The following is a 17660-nucleotide window of genomic DNA, read 5'->3' on the forward strand; positions in this document are numbered from 1 at the left end:
ATCTTAGTTTTGAGTTGACTTTCAGTGGCGGAAAATACACCATCCATGCACCAGATGGAAAGGTCATTGAGGTTGTCTCAAAAGATGATGGTGGCCTATATCGAGTTTGTCATAAAAGAGATTTGGCTGAGACAGCTGAAGAGGTGCTTACTTTAGACCAATTGCACTGCTGCATGGGCCACATTTCACCTGAAGTTGCTCGTCATCTGGTTGAAAAAGGCTTCATGACCGGAGTAAAGCTTGACAAGTCATCTGGAGAACCATGATTCTGTGAGTCATATGTCTATGCTAAAGCTACATGAAAGCCAGTGTCTAAGGCTCGAGGGGGAGAACGTGCAATCGATATTGGAGGTGAAATTCACTCTGATTTACGGGGACCTGCACCTGTAGAATCCTTGCATAAATGCCGTTACTTCATCTCTTTCATTGATGACAGCACTCATTGGGCTTACCTTGAATTCTTATGCCAGAAGAGTGAAGCTTTCACAGCGTACAAAGCCTATGAAGCTCGCATCCACACTCAGCATGATCATCCTGTAAAAATCCTCCATTCAGACTGTAGAGATGAATACTTCGACAAAGCATTTGTCTTGCATCTGAAAAATGCCGGCACAGCAAGGAAGATGACTGTGCATGATATGCCACAGCACAATAGGGTGGCTGAAAGATATAATCACACAGTTATTGAAAAAGTCAGAGCTATGCTGCATTCGAGCAGCTTACCTCACTTCTTATGGGCTGAGGCTGTTCACCATGCTGTCTGGGTCCTCAACAGAACGTCGACAAAGGCTCTAAATAGAATGACTCCTTATGAAGCTGTCACAGGGAAGAAGCCAGATCTAAAAGGGTTGCGGGAATGAGGAGAGAAATGCTGGGTACACCTTGAGACTAAGGCTATAAAGCTGGATGGCCGCATACGTGAAGGTCAGTGGATTGGATTCAATGAAACAAGCAATGGATTCCATATCTACTGGACAGAGAGCAAGATGGTGTCCATCAAGCGAAATGTCTATTTTGACACAACTCATATTGCCACCAACAATCTTGAAGAAGAGAAAGACATTGAGCTACACAAGATTCCATCAATGCCAAAAACTCAGTCCAATCCACCTACTGCAAAGCCATCACAGGTGTCACCTACCCCTGAAGCCCAGCCTACAGTCCAACCCATAGTTGAAGAAACCTGTTCCGGATGCACTTGAAAGCCTAGCCAGCGGATGCTGGACCTCATCTCTAGCAAAGGCAGTATATCAGCACACTCAAGTGATCTTGTGGTACCTGTTGGTGTTCAGTTACCAGTTGCCAATGAAAACAACAAACCTCTCGAGTTTGAGAGAGAAGGAGAGGCAGATTGGTTGATGATACTTGAGGATGCTGACTTCCTTGAGGAGTATGCCATGGCCATTTCAACAGCCAATGTAGAAGCCTTAGAGCCACGCAGTCTAGCTGAAGCGAAGCATCAGCCTGATTAGCCTTTGTGGGAAAGTGCAATACAGAAAGAGCTTGTAATGTTGAAGACTGCAGAGATTTGGAAAATTGTCGAAAAACTAGTTGGAGCAAATGTCGTGAGCTCAAAGTGGGTCTTTCAAATCAAAAAGGATGCTGAGGGAGGCATAGTCAAGTTTAAGGCTCGCTTGGTAGCACAAGAGTTCTCACAAGTATCTGGCATCGACTACTTTGACACTTATGCCTCTGTTATAAGGCTTGCATCTATCTGTTCAATCCTTGCTATAGCTGTAGCACTCGACCTAAAGCTCCATCAAGTTGATATCAAGGGCACATACTTGAATGGAAAGCTCACCAATGAAGAAATCATTTACATGCATTAACCTTCTGGCTATCCTGAGCCTGGCTCCCATCCTGGTCAAGTCTGCTGTCTCATAAAGACTCTATATGGTTTGAAGCAGAGTGGTCGTCGCTGGTATCAACATCTCGTTAAGATTTTAGTGGTACAGCTGGGATTCAAGCAGTGCGATATTAATCAAGCCGTGTTTTACAAGCAGGAGGGCTGAAACTTGACTATCATTGCTGTCCATGTTGATGACTGCACTATCACAGCATTATCATTGCATCTAGTGCGAGAGATAAAGGAAGATATAGTAAAATATGTGGAAGTCACGGATTTGGGGGAACTGCACTGGATTCTCAGCATCGAGATCATGTGTGACCATGAGTCACACTCCATTTCTCTTTTTCAACGCTCGTACATTGATGCCATTGTTCGTCGCTATAGCTTTGAAGATCTCAAACCAGTCTCTACACCAATGGATATTAATCTCCATTTATCTTCCTTTCCTGCACCAGCCTCCATCTGAGAAATTGCAGCCATGAGAGATGTCTCTTACAGGGAGCCTGTTGGCTCCTTGATCTGGATTATGCTCAGGACATGCCCTGATATCACATTTGCCATGACAACAGTCTCAAAATATTCAACGGCTGCTGCAGAGGCTCATTGGAAGGCTGTAAAGCACATCTTTCGCTACCTGAAGGGCACGAGAGATTACCAGCTGATGTTTGAGAGAAACGGAAAGGTTTTGCATGGTTATGTGGATGCTGATGGGAGCATGGCAGAGAATAGGCATGCCATTACTGGGTATGCTTTCATGCTGAATGGTGGAGCTGTTTCGTGGTCGTCTAAAAAGCAGAAGATCATCTTGCTTTCAACCACCGAGTTTGAATATGTGGCTGCAACTCATGCATCAAAGGAGGCGCTCTGGCTTTGCAGTCTGCTCTCTCAGGTTTTCTCACCAATTACTGAGGCTACAACTTTATTCTCAGACAATCAGTCTGCTATTGCGCTCTCAAAAGATCATCAGTATCATGCCCGAACTAAGCATATCAACATTCGCTTCCACTTCATTCGCTGGGTCATCAGTGAAGGTTCCTTTCATCTTGTTTACTGTCCCACTGAGGACATGGTTGCTGATGCTCTCACCAAGCCTTTACCTTCAGCCAAGGTGAAGCACTTTGCTACTGAGCTTGGACTTCGCTCTGCTTGAGGGGGAGTGTTGGATTAGCAAGCAGGAGCTCCATTGTATCCTGCCGGCCAAGCTTGATACCCCTTTATGTTGGGATGGACTATATATATTGAATACGGTCTGTTGAGCACCCTCACTGTATTTCTGCTTATTGCTACGCTGTGTGAGGGTGAGTATCTACTTATATTACTTCATTTATGTCACTGATTGGTATTCTGTAGTCTACATTATAGCTAACAGCATACTCTATTAGGTACAGTGAATACAACACCATGTTTCTGCTTATCGCTATGCTGTGTGAGGTCTATGTTATAGCTAACAGCATACTCTATTAGGTGCTACAAACACACATCACTTTCTTAGATATAGTGCTGAGGTGAAGTCAAATGATGACCTTATCCTCAAGCTAGATCAGTTATGGTCTTTTTCTTTGCCACTTGAAGTTGATGTTTTATAGCTGAGAAGGCCTTGAAGATGACGATGCAATTTGGTTCGCTGGCCACTATGTCAATGGATTACTTCCCATTGATGAGGTTGGTGGTGCGTCTTGCAAATTGAATTTATAGTGCTAATACACTATTTAAGTATATACCCACATGAGGCACATTCTCGGCATTCAAATGTGATGCATTGGAGGTCAAAGCTGCAGTAGAACAGATGATGACCATTCTATATAAACAGGTCCAAGAAGAAATAGAGTAATAAATTCATTTACTACCCCTATCTTTCATTTCATCACTGACTATTTGTTAAAGAATATGGGAACAGCGCCGCCCTCTCTCACTTCAAGGCTGATCAAAGACCGTCTCATCATGGGTACCATTTCAGACAAAGATGTCGAGGATATCAAAGGTGTGGCTGAGACATTATATTCTGCCGCTGAAGATACCATAAGCTTCTCTCAGATTCATTAAATAGAACGAGGGCACTAAATTTTCTGCTATGAATAGACTGTTTGTGTGCTCACATCCTTCATCTTGGCAATGGTTCTCTATCCGAGCGTATTCACCAAAGCACAGGAAGAAATGGATGTCATGGGTGCCTGCCGGATATTTCCGATAGAAGACATGTCAACACTGGGGCCACTTTATAGATATGGAAGGTGTTGGATTGTCAAGTGTCGCATATACTCAAGATCTTCAGTTGTTGAGTATCAGGCAAGGAAGGGTGTGTCTCCCAGACTTTATTCCATTTACTTCAACATTGATTCTATTACCTATCTATTGGTGTACAGAAGATGTAGATAAATAGGTAGCCAAAGTTTGATGACTCTCATGCTTTGTGAGGGTTCTCTGCTGATATCCAGGTGAATGGCTGGGGCCTTAGCATTTATCTCAACAGAAAGGCCAGGAGAGGGCTCAGCACTTCACACGCACATCCATGCTGAACAGCAGATGCGACTTGTGCAATGGAAGTTGACATATTAACACATTCTTGACATGCTTGACATACCACATGTGACCATTCCCCAACTTCAATACTATGTAGCAAACCATCGTATCTGACATGATCTAAACTTGAACATCATCTTTCAAGTGCATATTAGGTTTGATGAAATCAAATTGCTAATATCATGTATTTGGTCCAACTTCCAAGCCTGTTCGAAAGCATTATGAAGTGTTATGAAGCGATGTAAAAAGATACCAACTGTCAATTGCATAGTATGAAATTTCACATGTGCCGCTTCCTTTCTGACTTGATTGTCAAAATCAATCTACAAAGCACATCCATTTGTTCCTGCTTGGGCAAACGTCAAACAGCTATTCTCATGGGTTCATTGGTCGCAGACAAGGGTATATTCTCATTGGCTGTTTAATTGTGGGAACATTGTGATGCTTAAGTTTAGGTAGACATTTCTTTCCCAAGGTCAAATTTCAAGCCTATAGTCTATATTGTCACTTGATGGTTGCAGGATGTCAAATATCCGTATTGAGGATAGTGATGTGTTGATCCTATGAGGTAATGCCGCAAGCAATCCCGAAGCATCTATACCAAGCCCGAGGCAAGGATAAAGGAGAGGTATAAGATTATCCAGTCGATTTTGCTGGTATATCTCTCTGTGTGGCTTATGTCGCTGCTGAAATTGCTCATGGAATCGTACATTGAAAGACCTTTGATACTGTGGAACAGGTAAATGTATTGGACACCTCGAGTCACCAGGAATGCATACCAGTCTGGATCAACGAGCAGCAGAAAGAACGGCAATACTGCTTACAGGTGGTGAGTGAGGGAAAACAGTAATACCTTGAGGATAAACCGGCTAAGTATTTGATTCACACTGCGGGATGCAACTGAGAAGGGAGTTTTCCATAGATAAAAGTACAGGAGCCAAACCAAAACGTGCAGGATGATCACTCCCCTTCCTTCAAAAATGCGTCTAGTTCATCATCCAGCTGCTGCTGACTCTTATTCGGACGCTCTTCTCCCCTGCGTCTCTCTGATCCTCGTCCGCCACGTCGTCTGCGTCTCTCTCTATCATGAGGCCGCCCGTTTCTAGAGCGTTGAGAGCGCTGCTCAGTTAAACGTCCCGCCAAAATACCCGATTCTGGATATTCACGGATGCTGTCGGTACGGTCAAGTAGCGTCCGACCATCTGATGAGATATAGTCGGAGTACATCTTGGACGGTGGCGATGCCGCAGTATCTGGCTCATCTTCTGCAAGAAACTCATCCAGGTCTTGATCCAACAGTGCTTTGTCCTCTTCTGGATTTCTTCTCCTTCTTTTGTTCGCACCAGGACCCTCTCTCCCATCATATAGCTCTTTCCCTGCATGGCTCCCATGCTTCTTGTAAAACTCGCTATCTTTCTTGGCCCCGCGCTTCTTCACATCTCCTTCCCTCGCCCAACGCATCCTAATGACTCCTTTCAAGCCCTCACCCTTCCCCAGACTCTTGTTGATGCGTTCCTCTGGCGGCCATAGCGCGATGGGTATCGGCTTCGCGGTGACAAAGTCGTCTTCATCGGGCTTTTCTGCCGGAGACTTTTGCAAAAAGCGTTGGCCAGTACGCGCACCAGCCTTGGTTTCAAAGACAAAGACGCAAGTGTTATCGTTGATCCATTCCAGGCCGAGCGGGTGTGTGTCAAAGTGCGTGGCATAGGCGAAGAGACGAGCAGTGGGAAGGTGGGAGATGGGTGTACCCTGTAACAATATAGCATTGCCGCGATGCGTCAAGTCTAGTTGCCAGAATGATGAGTGTGAAGAGCGAGGAATAAACCCAACATACCTTCGTCCATCTCGTCGTCGTTGACCCCGTCTCCTAATGTCTCGTCCTCGACTTCATCGGCATGTTTGCGCTTACCAGGTAAAGGATCATAATACTCTCATATCAGGGCTCGTTCGGGCGACCTCCAGGACATGCTACCAGCGCACCTTGCCGACTCTAGCCGTGGACGATTCAGACAGCAAATAGACTTTTGAGGTCCCGATACGATTGGCAAGGGCTGCCCGCCCAGAGTCGTTTGAGGGGGGCGTCGGATGCTGATCTTCATAGGCGACGTCGTGATCATAGGAAAGGGCAGAAAGCTCTGGATCCAAGTTATCGAGCGAATCCATGTTGTGGTTAGTGGGCAATGTAAGACTAAAAAAAAATTCTCACGATCTCATTTCCTCTTCTGTCCGTCACCATGTCCGACGACGACGAAGTCGTCGTCAATAAGCACAGGAGCCACCGCAAAGACAAGCGTTTGTCGTTTCTGCTGTTGTGCTTACCATTTATCTGACCAGACCGATATAGCGTGGGATACAGACGATATTGATCAGTGAGCACGGCATGCCATGTCCTTGCTAATCCAACTGACGTTCTTTTTTTGCAGTGTAAGCCATTTGTGCTTGTCCTGTCGATGTCTCTCAACAGTCTCTAGTGGAAAATAGAATCGTTCCAACCATCCGACAACAAAGCAGGCCCATTTAGCGAGGAATCTTCGTTTGCCACTCTTTTCCCTAAATATCGCGAAAAGTATCTACGTGAAGTCTGGAGTGCAGTCACCCGCGCATTGGATGCTCATGTGAGTCTTCAACTTCTTAGTCAAGACTAGAATATTTCCAGGCCGTCAAAACGGATCCGGAATGCTGTGTCATCGTGCTTAGAGCATCTATCAAAGCTATCTTTCGAGCTCCTTCATGATTTAAGTGTCGAGCAGCCGCCATTATTCCTTGATATTCATGGTGCTTGTGCTGCATTGTTCTTAAATGAAAGAAGGGAAGTCTGCCCCGAGCGCTCCTGGTATTCATTCCAAAGGCCGCTCGTAGCAGACCCAGAGTTCTGCCCCATTATAATTGATAATGTGTTATATTCCGGCGGAAGAATAATGGCGGCTGGAAATACAGTTTTCAATCTAGTATCGCGAGTCACAGTCACCGCATTGGATCTTTTTGACGCTCGGAACCTATCGAGGCTCCATACACATCATTCATCCGGGTACTGATATTATATTCGCTAGGGAATAGCATGCACCCTGGATCTTGTTCATGGATCGATGTCAGTTCGAACGACAAGGAAAACCTTTGACCCATATATCGTTCTCAAGGCCCGTGACGTTATCAAACTCCTGGCACGAGGGGTTGCCATCAATCAAGCCGTGAAAATCTTGGATGACAACGTGGCATGCGACATCATCAAAATAGGGAACCTGGTCAGAAATAAAGAAAGATTTGTCAAGCGAAGACAAAGGATCATAGGTCCAGATGGAAGCACACTGAAGGTAGGACGTTTCCACTTGGGGTGCATGTCTGACACGCGTCAAAATTAGGCTATCGAACTCTTGACGCAATGCTACGTCCTTGTACAGGGAAGCACAGTGAGCGTCATGGGTCCCTACAAGTCATTGAAGGAAGTTCGCCGAATAGTTCTTGACTGCATGAAGAATATACATCCAATATATCGAATTAAAGTGGGTCAGACCCGATGGCATTTCATGCAGACCCTCATCTAATCATCAGGAGCTGATGATACGTCGTGAACTAGCGAAAGACCCAAAACTGACGACAGAATCATGGGATCGTTTCCTCCCTCAATTCAAGAAGAGACATCTCAAGACCTCAGAAAAGACTGCGAAGAAAAACGAAAAAATTCAGACCCAAAACGAAGCGCGCGCTGCCGCTGGCTTACCCGAAGCGTCATCGTCAAAGAATACTAAGAAACCGTATACGCCATTTCCGCCGGCCCAACTTCCTCGAAAGGTCTCTAATTTTTTTTTCCATACGCGCACTGTGCCTCACTCTCCTGCCTTAGGTCGATTTGCAACTCGAATCTGGAGAGTATTTCCTCAAACGCCACGAAAAGGAAGCTCGAGAAACAGAGAAACGAAAGCAAAAAGTTTGTCACCTTCACGACATGTCGCCAAACCTAAGCTCAACAATGTCATCTCCTAATAGCAAGTCGATGCAACAGAAAAGCGTCGCGTCGAACGTGCAGAGGCATTTGTTGCTCCTGCGGAGACTACGGAACCCACCATTGAGCAGAAACGGAAACGGAAGGCAGTGTCAATTGACGATAGTGGGGATGTTTCCACTCGGAAGAAAAAGAAGAAAAAGCACAAGGTGCCGGAGATGTAGCCCTCGTTCGTCCATACTCTATGCTTTATTCTGTTGCAGACTTTTGCGTACTTATAGACGCCCATATGTTTTGCTCCGAGTTGGGGCCCTCGCGCTTAAGCCGGAACCCGAATCCTTAAGAAGCGAAATTGTCTTCTGTGACGCCTGAAGCTATGAAGAGCTACCGCCGGTAGCCCTTTTTTTCTTTGTCCAAACAACTCTCCGACGCCCCAAATATGGTAAGGAGGATAAAGGAAGAGAGGCGCGCGCTTCAAAGGGAATCTTCCCTTTCTTTCTTTCATCTTTCGTTGCTAAGTTTGTTTCTTTCCCTCTTATTCTGCTATATATACTCCTTCAGTACCTTTGAGCTGCCTCCTTCTCCCAGAGGCCTCACTAAGCCCAAGACGTTTATCTAGTAACCTTCCCCGTTACGACACATACGGCAACGACCTCCCTGGTGCAACTAGTGATGACACTCTTCTCGTCCCCAACCGCTTCCGTTACTCAGACCAGGATCGTCCGGTCTTCTCACAGTTTAGTCTAAGGAAGCATTCGCTTCCTTCGTTCGATGGGAGGCGCCCGAGCTATGCATCCATTGAAAGCTACAACTCAGATTTCACTGCTGTATCCGAATCGATGCTGTTCAAAGATGAGACCTTTGATCCTGCAGAGTTACATGCCCAACATTTCTCACCTCCTGGCTTCGTCGATATTGTCTTATTAAAGGCACCATCACCAGACACTTCCCCCATCAGCGGGCAACCAAAGCCTCATACCTGAGAAAGGGACTTTGAAGTCCCACAGTGGCGCAAAATCATAATCCACATTATTCTTTGTCTAGTCACGCACCCGTTCCTCCCCGTATTTGTCATGATCGCGCCTAACAGGACACTCTTTTAGAGCTGATTTCTTGTCAGCATGGGTGTGGCGTTGTTGGTTTCACTTGGGTCTTAGCCTTCTTCTATTGGCTCGTCCATTCCTGGAAGCTGCGAGTGCGTACCATTACCTTGTTCCGTCATTCATTCATAGGCTTATCATTATTGTACCAGCTTGGGCTACGATTATCCACCAATCACGTATCAATGATGGTACCAGGCTGAGAGATTTGGAGCCGCCTTCGCGGGATCCAATAAGCGCTTGGCCGGCCCTTCAACTACTGTGGTCCAGGTTCATGTACCCAGGCACTGCGAGAAGGATGCGTCAAACATACGAGTAGGTTTTCTTTTCGACTTGTAGAACTGTTCGGTAACTAAAACAATCCCGTTTAGCAAGCGCCCTTGGTCCCTGGTCATTGTTTTTTTCCTACTCAATGTCATTCTCGCAGCGTCGCCGTCATTTATTTCCGGTCGTATTGTCAATATATTAACATCGGTATCGGTGAGTTATTTCTAGATATATCCGCGTCTCCAAAGTAATCTTACCTTTCCCCAGCATCAGCGTGTCGAATATCAGGAGATCACAGTCGAAGGCGACTTATCAGAGAACGATGCTTCAAACACTACAGCTCTTGTGACGGTTTTTAATGTCGGTGTTTTCTTTGGTGGATGTATTTTCCGTCACTTACTCTTATACCTGACATGGACCTTGCCTCCATTTTCCGCACATGGGTCTCTACCTACCGCTATATCTTATCCTTGGAATAACGACACTGTCTATTTCTCTGAAGCAAGCCTCCCAGCTTCTACCGAACGGCAGTGGACTCAGGACACTCACACAAAATATGACGACACCCACACGGAGCACTTACTCCACTAGTGCAGCCACTGACCCCTCTAGTACCAACGCTATTGACCTTGGATCTTTGTTAAGGTGCGGCTTCTCACCATAGACCGTCAGCCTGTTGAAGATTCTTTAAGATATCCGCGCTGGAGCATCAGGATTCACTGTGAGAAGATCCCTGATGGGTCAAAGAACATGTACGCTCACGGGGTGCTTTTTTTTTCCAGGCTGTGGCGCTTATGTCTTCCACAACGGCATTCCTAGGTCTTCCAATGGGTTCACGTATCTATTCACACCTCGAGAAACAATGGAGGGCTTATTTTCTTCTTTCAATCTGATATTCTTCTCCGATCTAGAGGAGAGCGTGGCAGACGTCCTCCAGCTCAACGATACTCTGCCCTCTACTGTGGACGTTAATGGGACCGCACTTGCAGGTATGAGGTGATTTATGATCGCAGAATCTCTATCTAACACCTCTGTGCAACGTATTTCAGCAACAATAGTGTTGCTCAACGAACCTTGATCATATGATTGACAGAGTTGTCGTGTAAGACGCCCTCAAGCCCCGTCGAATTTAATTGCTGCTTCACGTTAGAACCCGTCACCGTTTTCCCTGTTCGTTTCTCTTCTGGGGCACCCTGCGTAGATGAATCCATGATCTCCTTGTTCTGACTGATAACCCGTAGACGAGGGCACACCGGTGGTGGAGTTATACGTCTCTACAATGTACGGCTCGTACAACTCCAAGCACACAGCAGCGTCATAGCCAATACGCATTTCCGTCCCATTCGCATCGAGGACAAAGTCGTCGCTATATATGGCAAAGGTACCGCTCGTGGAATAGGTGGTGTTTAACCGACTAGTACCCACTCAATGGATATCCGTTCAATACCGTCGCTGGCTAGGATGAGAATATCATTAGTCAAAGAATCAGAATACCGCCTCAAACAAAGTGTCTTACTCGATATGACAGGTCTGCTCTTGAAACTGTGGATTACCTGCTGTCTCTGATTTTCGCTCTCGAGCCTTACTTTCAGGACAATGGGAGAGATGCATTCTATGTTCCATCTCCAACAGTTGATGGATCTTCCTCGGAGTTCCTAGTTCGGTACTGATGATAATATTTTCACAAATGGCACCGGGCCTTACGGATATACGGAACTGTCCGGGGAATTCTTTGCGCAGGCTAGAGCGCAGGCAGACGCTACCAACGACTACTTTATTCTATGGGTTCCGCCGATACGCTTACACGTCAATACCCCGACCTTGTCGTTGCCTACGCCACGTGTCGTACATGATCGGCCTTCTGGTGACTATTGGGCGTTGGTGTCATCGCAGGTCTCTTCATCCCAGCGCTTCCTTGCCATGTTCCTTACCGTGGCTTTGGCATATATTCATGGCTCGCGGCGTTTCATGCCCATGAGTTGACCGGTCCTCACGCGATAAGCATTCAAAAACAGATGAAAATCGATGACATGGCAGAGCGAATAGGGGATTCTAAATTTTTTTTTTACCAGCAAAATGATTTTTCTCTTTCACGACGGATCACGACTGCACAAAAAAATTCACTGTCTGCTTCCAGTTGACATGCCAATCACCATCATGGAAACATTTCGCCTTCTGCAATAATCTTAGTACCACCATTCCTCATCCCTTAACGTACACCGACGTTACTCTTTCACCCTTGTGCCTAGTGTCAGTCACGTTCTCAACGACATTGATCTCTTTGGCACGGCCCTTTGAATGTCGAGATGTCCGAAGGCCACGCTGTTGGCTGTTGCTTGACAAGGCCTGAGTCCCCGTCGTTCTTTGGCGGTAAGTCTAGTCGAGGGGCTATGAAGGTTGACTAGTCCTTGACTACCGTCTAGTGGTTGACGCCGGTACAACGTTATGAGGTCGCACAAGTTAATACCTATGGGGCATAACCAGTGCAGCCGAAAGTTGCTCCCGCTAGTTAGTCTTGCTTATTGCTTCATACGCAGAAAGTACATGCGAATCAGGCCATGCGTTGACAGACGAAGGGTCAAACAATACTGACCAGTGAAAATTTCCCTTTTTACTGGGCCGGCCTTCCCTGGGACTCGTTGAAAAGTGGTGGCCTCAACGCACTGTGTAATGGGCCATGCTCACTACGTGATGGCCTGCTTGCCGAAGTAGACATGCTAAGATTTGAAGCCTCCGGAAATGTCGTAGCAGGTAGGATAATAGCAACGCAGCGGGCGTACTGATATAGGAAGCGGGGTGCACCTACCCTTTTAGGGGGAGGGGGTCCGTGCAAGACTCTGAGACCTTCCCGATCCGCAGCGCAAGTACGGCTGCCTCATAGACGGTGAAGACCCCAACGGAGGAGAAGGGGGAAAATATGATATGCCAAGGTTCCGCTATTTGATGGGACGACCTGTCCTTTATGATCGGTCCATGAATCCCGTAAGCATCTCGAACGAATCCAAGGAGAAATTTCTGTCACTTCGCGCGTAATATTGTTTGTTCGGGAGCGCAAGCATCTTGAACGCGTGGGGAAAGCTACTGTCACTTCGTGCATAATTTCGGCTATACGGAAAACATGACTCATCCGAATGTTGCGTGGCATGCGCTTGAGTCGCCTACGGGCACCATGTAGGGAGAGAACTATACTCATGAGGCGCTGTGCAAATCTGATAGAAAGTCTAAGAGAAAAAAGTACATGGTGACGGGACTCGGAGGGCGGTCAAATGTCATCCAACTATAGGACTTGTGGGCCACAAAGATCTACTTATTGGAGATAGCGGGGGCAACTATACTATTATCCAGTGCGTAGCTTGCTACCTAATAATACGGACATATGACATCCGTTCTAGGCATCTGTAAGCTATAAAAACGGAAGGAGATAAGGAACAAATTGATTTCCACGGCATGGAGAAGATGGCGAAGTCAACTGAAAATAGTAGAACTAGTACGGTGATGGGCCCGAGCCAAAAATAAGGACATCAGGCCTTTCGCCTACATTTACCGCCGATTAATAATAGGTGACTGTGAGGTAATTGATGCTGCGGGCACTATCAATTATCGAATAGTCTATGCAAGCGTCGCTGTGGTTTCAGGATGGTAGTTGGATTTCCACGTTGCGTTGAGTGGATGGAGAATCATCCTCGGACTTGGAATCTACTATATTCAGTTCCCACCACGCAGCTGCAGTGTGGGACAGGCGGGCAGCAGAGTCATGGGGCAGACATGAGAACCTGAATGTGCTCCGGTTGAATATTTCCTCTCCGTGAGGCTACAGGAGAGTATGCTTTCAAAAGGCTTCCTATCAAGAGCATCCTTTCATTACAACGATGGATATCACTATTGTACAAGAAAATGCGGGCCAAGTTAAAAGTTACAACTGTCGTAATTCCGGACACCGCCGGTACATACAGGTTGAAAGTGAGGCTATAAAGATGGCCATGAGATCGTAAGCTGAAGTCTATCTCGACATACTCTGTTTTCAGCACATTAAAAAAATATTCTTGAGATCAGTACTGCGCACGAACATTCTCTCATAAGCTATCACCGTACTCAAGTTTGATCCTCGTTATATTCCTCCATTTAGCCCGATCATCATCAACCATCAATGATCAAAATTTCCACCCTTGCCAAAATTCCCAACTACATCTTTCATGAACGTGGAATCAAAAAGGGTTGCCACCTCACCACATGCTCCAGGAATTGCATAGGTAGGTACAAAAACTGCGCTTCTTAACGTTCCGATTATAAATGCTACGAGTACTGACCTGAACTCGATATCCAAGAAGCCCTCGATTTCTCCATGACACGGCTCTTATTTTCCTCTCAAAAAATTTCCAGGAATATGCTTTCTCCGTCAATCCTGGACCTTTGACATGCATTCTGAAGCCCGAGGCAGAATTAGAGCCCGGACTCATGCATCTGCGATTGAGTGGAGGACCAACGGCGTGTACCACATATTTCAGGACAAGCACCAAGGTGGGTCTTTTCGACTGTCCCTCAAGATAATTTTAAAATCTGAGTGGTTCGCCCCAGACTTGTCTGGGACAGAATGTATTCAATTACTGGTAGCCCCTTCGACGTCATAAGCGCAGATGAAAGTGGCTGCGGACGGCGGGGGGGTGTTGGGGATTAATGTCAGTGGTAGCGAAGTGTTTTGTACACTTCATATACTTCAGCGTAGAGTTCGCGCTCTGACATGGCACAGCACTAGGTACCCTGACGTTTGCATGGGGCTCTGCAGCCGTAGCGTTGCAGTGCCAGAATTCTGCCGCTGCAGCGCTACGGATGTCTGTTCTAAAATCCTTGCATCTACTTACTTTCTGCATCAGGCGAATGGTCCATAGAATACAATCGCCGGATTATAGATCGATGAACGACTCGGCGGGGGAGGATTTATGGTTCGTTTTTTGGTCTCTCCGTGCTTTTTGTATGGTACTCAAGTAATCTATGTACATCCCGGAAAGATGACGATTCCGAGAATCGTGCTCATATCTTCTCCGTGAGAAAGATTCTCAGCAGCTGATAAGTTTGAAGTCGGTTGGTATGTGCATCATCCGAAAAGGCCACATCTATGTTTCTCACTTTTCTCAGTGCCTAATACTAGACCATATAGTACTGCATTTGTGGCGTCTGAAGACTGAATGAACCAATTGACTTAAACAATGAAGACCAGCTTCTGGATGCCGGGACATCTTCGAAGAGCCAAAGCCTGTCCTTTAATAATGGAGCTACTGATTATTCCAAGCTTACAGGTCTCCGATAATTTTACCGAGCCATATCTTAGTAAAACTCCCGGTCTTGTTTGAAGTTTCAAGAAGCAAGCGCTGCGGATGATGGTCTCTCTGGATCCATCCGTATGTCGGAACCAAATCTAGAGAATAATTCGGAATTGCGAAGCAATTGAACGTTGATATTTTTAAAGAAGCGGGGAAATTCAATTTCCCCCGGGCCGTTGCTCCGACCATTTGGAATAATTTTCCGTCATCCGAGTGCCTTCTCTTTCTCAGCCATGAGATACGCAGACCTTTTGTTCTGTCTGCTGCCTTCTTACGCATCTGCTATGCTTCAGATCCCCTTAAATGGGTGCTCAACGGCCTATGAAAACGAAGGCGTCCAGCTTTCCTCTTTACAATCGGACAAATTCACTGTCGTATCCCATCCCAAGTACCCCAGACATCGTGTGCGCGTTAAAAAAACAGCGTTTTGCGATCCAACAGTTAAGTACGGTAATTTTCATTTATTCCAGTGCTACATCTCTCAATAACCGTAGTGTATACACGGGATACCTGGACGTCGACCAAGGCGCAAAGCATATGTTCTTTTATCTCTTTGAGAGCAGGGGCAAACCGGACGAAGGTCTGATGGACATGTCCATATCTGCGCCTCATTTCTAACTCTTTTCTAAGACGATGTTATGATGTGGATAAATGGAGGCGAGTTTAATTTACCTACGCAGACTCAATTTAGGTTGATTGTTGCATAGGTCCTGGGTGTTCGTCTTCAATGGGACTGCTCATGGAATTAGGTGCCATCTTAACAGTATCAGAATCATTGAAATCCAACAGGTATTATGTCAGGTCCATGCAGTATTGACATGGATGGATCTTCGTCCAATGGGACAGTTTGGAATCCTTACTCCTGGAATGAAGCTGTGAACATATTTTTCCTGGATCAGCCGCAAGTTCCTCCTCAGGTAACCTCAGTTACCTCCATCTGACGAGTAGTACTTAATGTGGGAGTAGGTTTCTCCTATGCGGATTATGGCGAGACCATAGGAACGACCGAGGATGCCGCTAAGAACGTACACGGGTTCATTACGATCTTCTTTGAGACTTTTAAACAGTTTTCTGGTAGGCCACTTCATCTCTCAGGGGAGTCGTATGGGGTTCGTGCATTCTACTTTTGATACACACCTGCTTAGTGACCTCAATAGGGTCGTTATCTCCCGGTCTTCGCAAGCGAGATATATGATCAGAACCAGATAGCGAAGGCTGAAGGTCGTCCGACGCTGAATCTTCAGAGTGTGTTGATTGGAAATGGTATTACAGATATCTCAACGTAAGTTTTCGTTGTGGTCAGTGATCATAAGCACGTTAACAGAGACAATTCAGTCTATATGCAGGAAGATATGAGATCGAATGTGGTACTGCTGCTCTAGATATTCCCTTTCAATCTATAAATGCCTGTGTTCGCATGAAAACTGCTGTAAGATTTCTCGAGTTGTCTGTCATTCTGGCACGTTATCGAACAGGGTGTCCTATAGCTACCGCGGTGTCAATCGGCCATGCTTAAAGGCTGCATAGAACAGTTTGATACCATTAACTGCCGTGCAGCAGTCAACTTTTGCGATGATGAACTATCAACAGGGATGTGGGCCAGTGGTATGTACTGCCGATCAACTCCAGAAATCGAATTCTTACGACAGTTTAGGTCGCAACGTTTATGATATTTCCAAGGTAAAGATTATTGAAGTGCGTCGGATTATACTCTTACGCGCCGCTTTTTGTAAGATGTGCATCGGGGATGACCTGTGCTATGTTGAAAATACAGCTATCAAGAAGTATCTCGATCTGCCTGAGACTCGAGAGTTACTGGGTGTCGAGACGCCATATAACTTTCCTGCGTGCTCTTCTATGGTCGGCGAGAACTTTAATGCGCATATGGACAAATGGGCAGTACCAACACAGTACTATGTTGCTGGTCTCCTTGACCGAGGTATCCGAGTATTGATTTACGCAGGAACCTATGATTGGCAATGTACGTATCATTAGTATCAGTTATCATTCATACTGAATAGTAATCCAGGCAATTGGGTTGCAAATAAATTATGGGTTGATGAATTAGAATGGAGCAGGAAGAGTGAATACGCCGAAGCTCGATGGAATGATTGGTTTGTTGGGGGTAGCAAGGCAGGCGAGATCAAGCAAACACCATTGCTCACATTCGCGACGGTTCGAGGTGCTGGCCATATGATGAGTGCGATCCCCCATGTTCCTAGGCTTTTACTGACTTTGCTCTTCTTTTGTTCACGTCCCGCATGATAAGCCTGCAGAGTCTCTCGCCTTGATCGGCCATTGGATAGTCAACCGAAATCTTTGATGATGGCTCGGACGAGATGGCAAGTGTCAGATACCATGTATGTACTTTTACAACGAACCCGTTGATTACCAACAACGACGCCTTGGCTTTGATAATGCACCGCGATTACAATGTCCGACCACACCGTCCCGAGGTTGCACGCTTGTCGGATGGCGCGATCTGATTGGGGCTCCGGAATCTGAGTTCCAAAGGATCCGGTTGTATTTTTTTTTCTTATTCAATAAGTTGGAAGCTATTCAATCAGCTCCTTCCTATTCACGATCGTCCGGGATTGTAATTTTCAGGGACATGTCAGAACGCTTCGCAGCAAGCGTTCGTGGACCTTCTCTTGGAGGAATCAGCT

The 17660-nt window shown here is 46.1% G+C and overlaps 5 protein-coding genes across 5 annotated transcripts; 4 read left to right on the forward strand and 1 right to left on the reverse strand.

Moving 5' to 3' along the window:
* Positions 1-5329: 5329 nt before the first annotated feature.
* Positions 5330-6532, reverse strand: BT62DRAFT_920124 (uncharacterized protein; the record flags this gene model as incomplete). The annotated part of the gene is made up of 3 exons (XM_043184197.1): positions 5330-6153; positions 6204-6273; positions 6350-6532. 3 exons carry the CDS (start codon positions 6530-6532, stop codon positions 5330-5332), a joined length of 1077 nt encoding a protein of 358 aa, XP_043039581.1.
* A 71-nt stretch (positions 6533-6603) lies between these two features.
* On the forward strand, positions 6604-8533 carry BT62DRAFT_895864 (ribosomal RNA assembly protein mis3; the record flags this gene model as incomplete). Its single annotated transcript, XM_043183234.1, has 9 exons — positions 6604-6661; positions 6714-6738; position 6793; positions 6841-6984; positions 7420-7680; positions 7729-7869; positions 7919-8158; positions 8211-8294; positions 8354-8533. 9 exons carry the CDS (start codon positions 6604-6606, stop codon positions 8531-8533), a joined length of 1134 nt encoding a protein of 377 aa, XP_043039582.1.
* A 744-nt stretch (positions 8534-9277) lies between these two features.
* BT62DRAFT_151891 (uncharacterized protein) lies at positions 9278-10788 on the forward strand. The gene is made up of 8 exons (XM_043179863.1): positions 9278-9504; positions 9562-9724; positions 9781-9889; positions 9944-10036; positions 10179-10321; positions 10369-10428; positions 10496-10665; positions 10726-10788. The coding sequence occupies exons 2-8, from the start codon at positions 9684-9686 to the stop codon at positions 10752-10754; spliced, it is 645 nt and encodes a 214-aa protein (XP_043039583.1). The 5' UTR covers positions 9278-9504; positions 9562-9683; the 3' UTR covers positions 10755-10788.
* A 236-nt stretch (positions 10789-11024) lies between these two features.
* BT62DRAFT_151823 (uncharacterized protein) lies at positions 11025-11766 on the forward strand. Its single transcript, XM_043179862.1, has 2 exons — positions 11025-11204; positions 11257-11766. Exon 2 carries the CDS (start codon positions 11346-11348, stop codon positions 11652-11654), a length of 309 nt encoding a protein of 102 aa, XP_043039584.1. The 5' UTR covers positions 11025-11204; positions 11257-11345; the 3' UTR covers positions 11655-11766.
* Positions 11767-15278: 3512 nt separating this feature from the next.
* On the forward strand, positions 15279-17317 carry BT62DRAFT_980965 (peptidase S10 serine carboxypeptidase; the record flags this gene model as incomplete). The annotated part of the gene is made up of 12 exons (XM_043189552.1): positions 15279-15439; positions 15489-15574; positions 15702-15743; positions 15796-15899; positions 15987-16103; positions 16152-16276; positions 16330-16423; positions 16482-16599; positions 16649-16674; positions 16729-16975; positions 17024-17194; positions 17271-17317. The coding sequence occupies 12 exons, from the start codon at positions 15279-15281 to the stop codon at positions 17315-17317; spliced, it is 1338 nt and encodes a 445-aa protein (XP_043039585.1).
* Between the last annotated feature and the right edge of the window lie 343 nt (positions 17318-17660).

This window comes from Guyanagaster necrorhizus, assembly GCF_019112545.1.
Source record: "Guyanagaster necrorhizus MCA 3950 unplaced genomic scaffold BT62scaffold_13, whole genome shotgun sequence".
Taxonomy (NCBI): domain Eukaryota; kingdom Fungi; phylum Basidiomycota; class Agaricomycetes; order Agaricales; family Physalacriaceae; genus Guyanagaster; species Guyanagaster necrorhizus.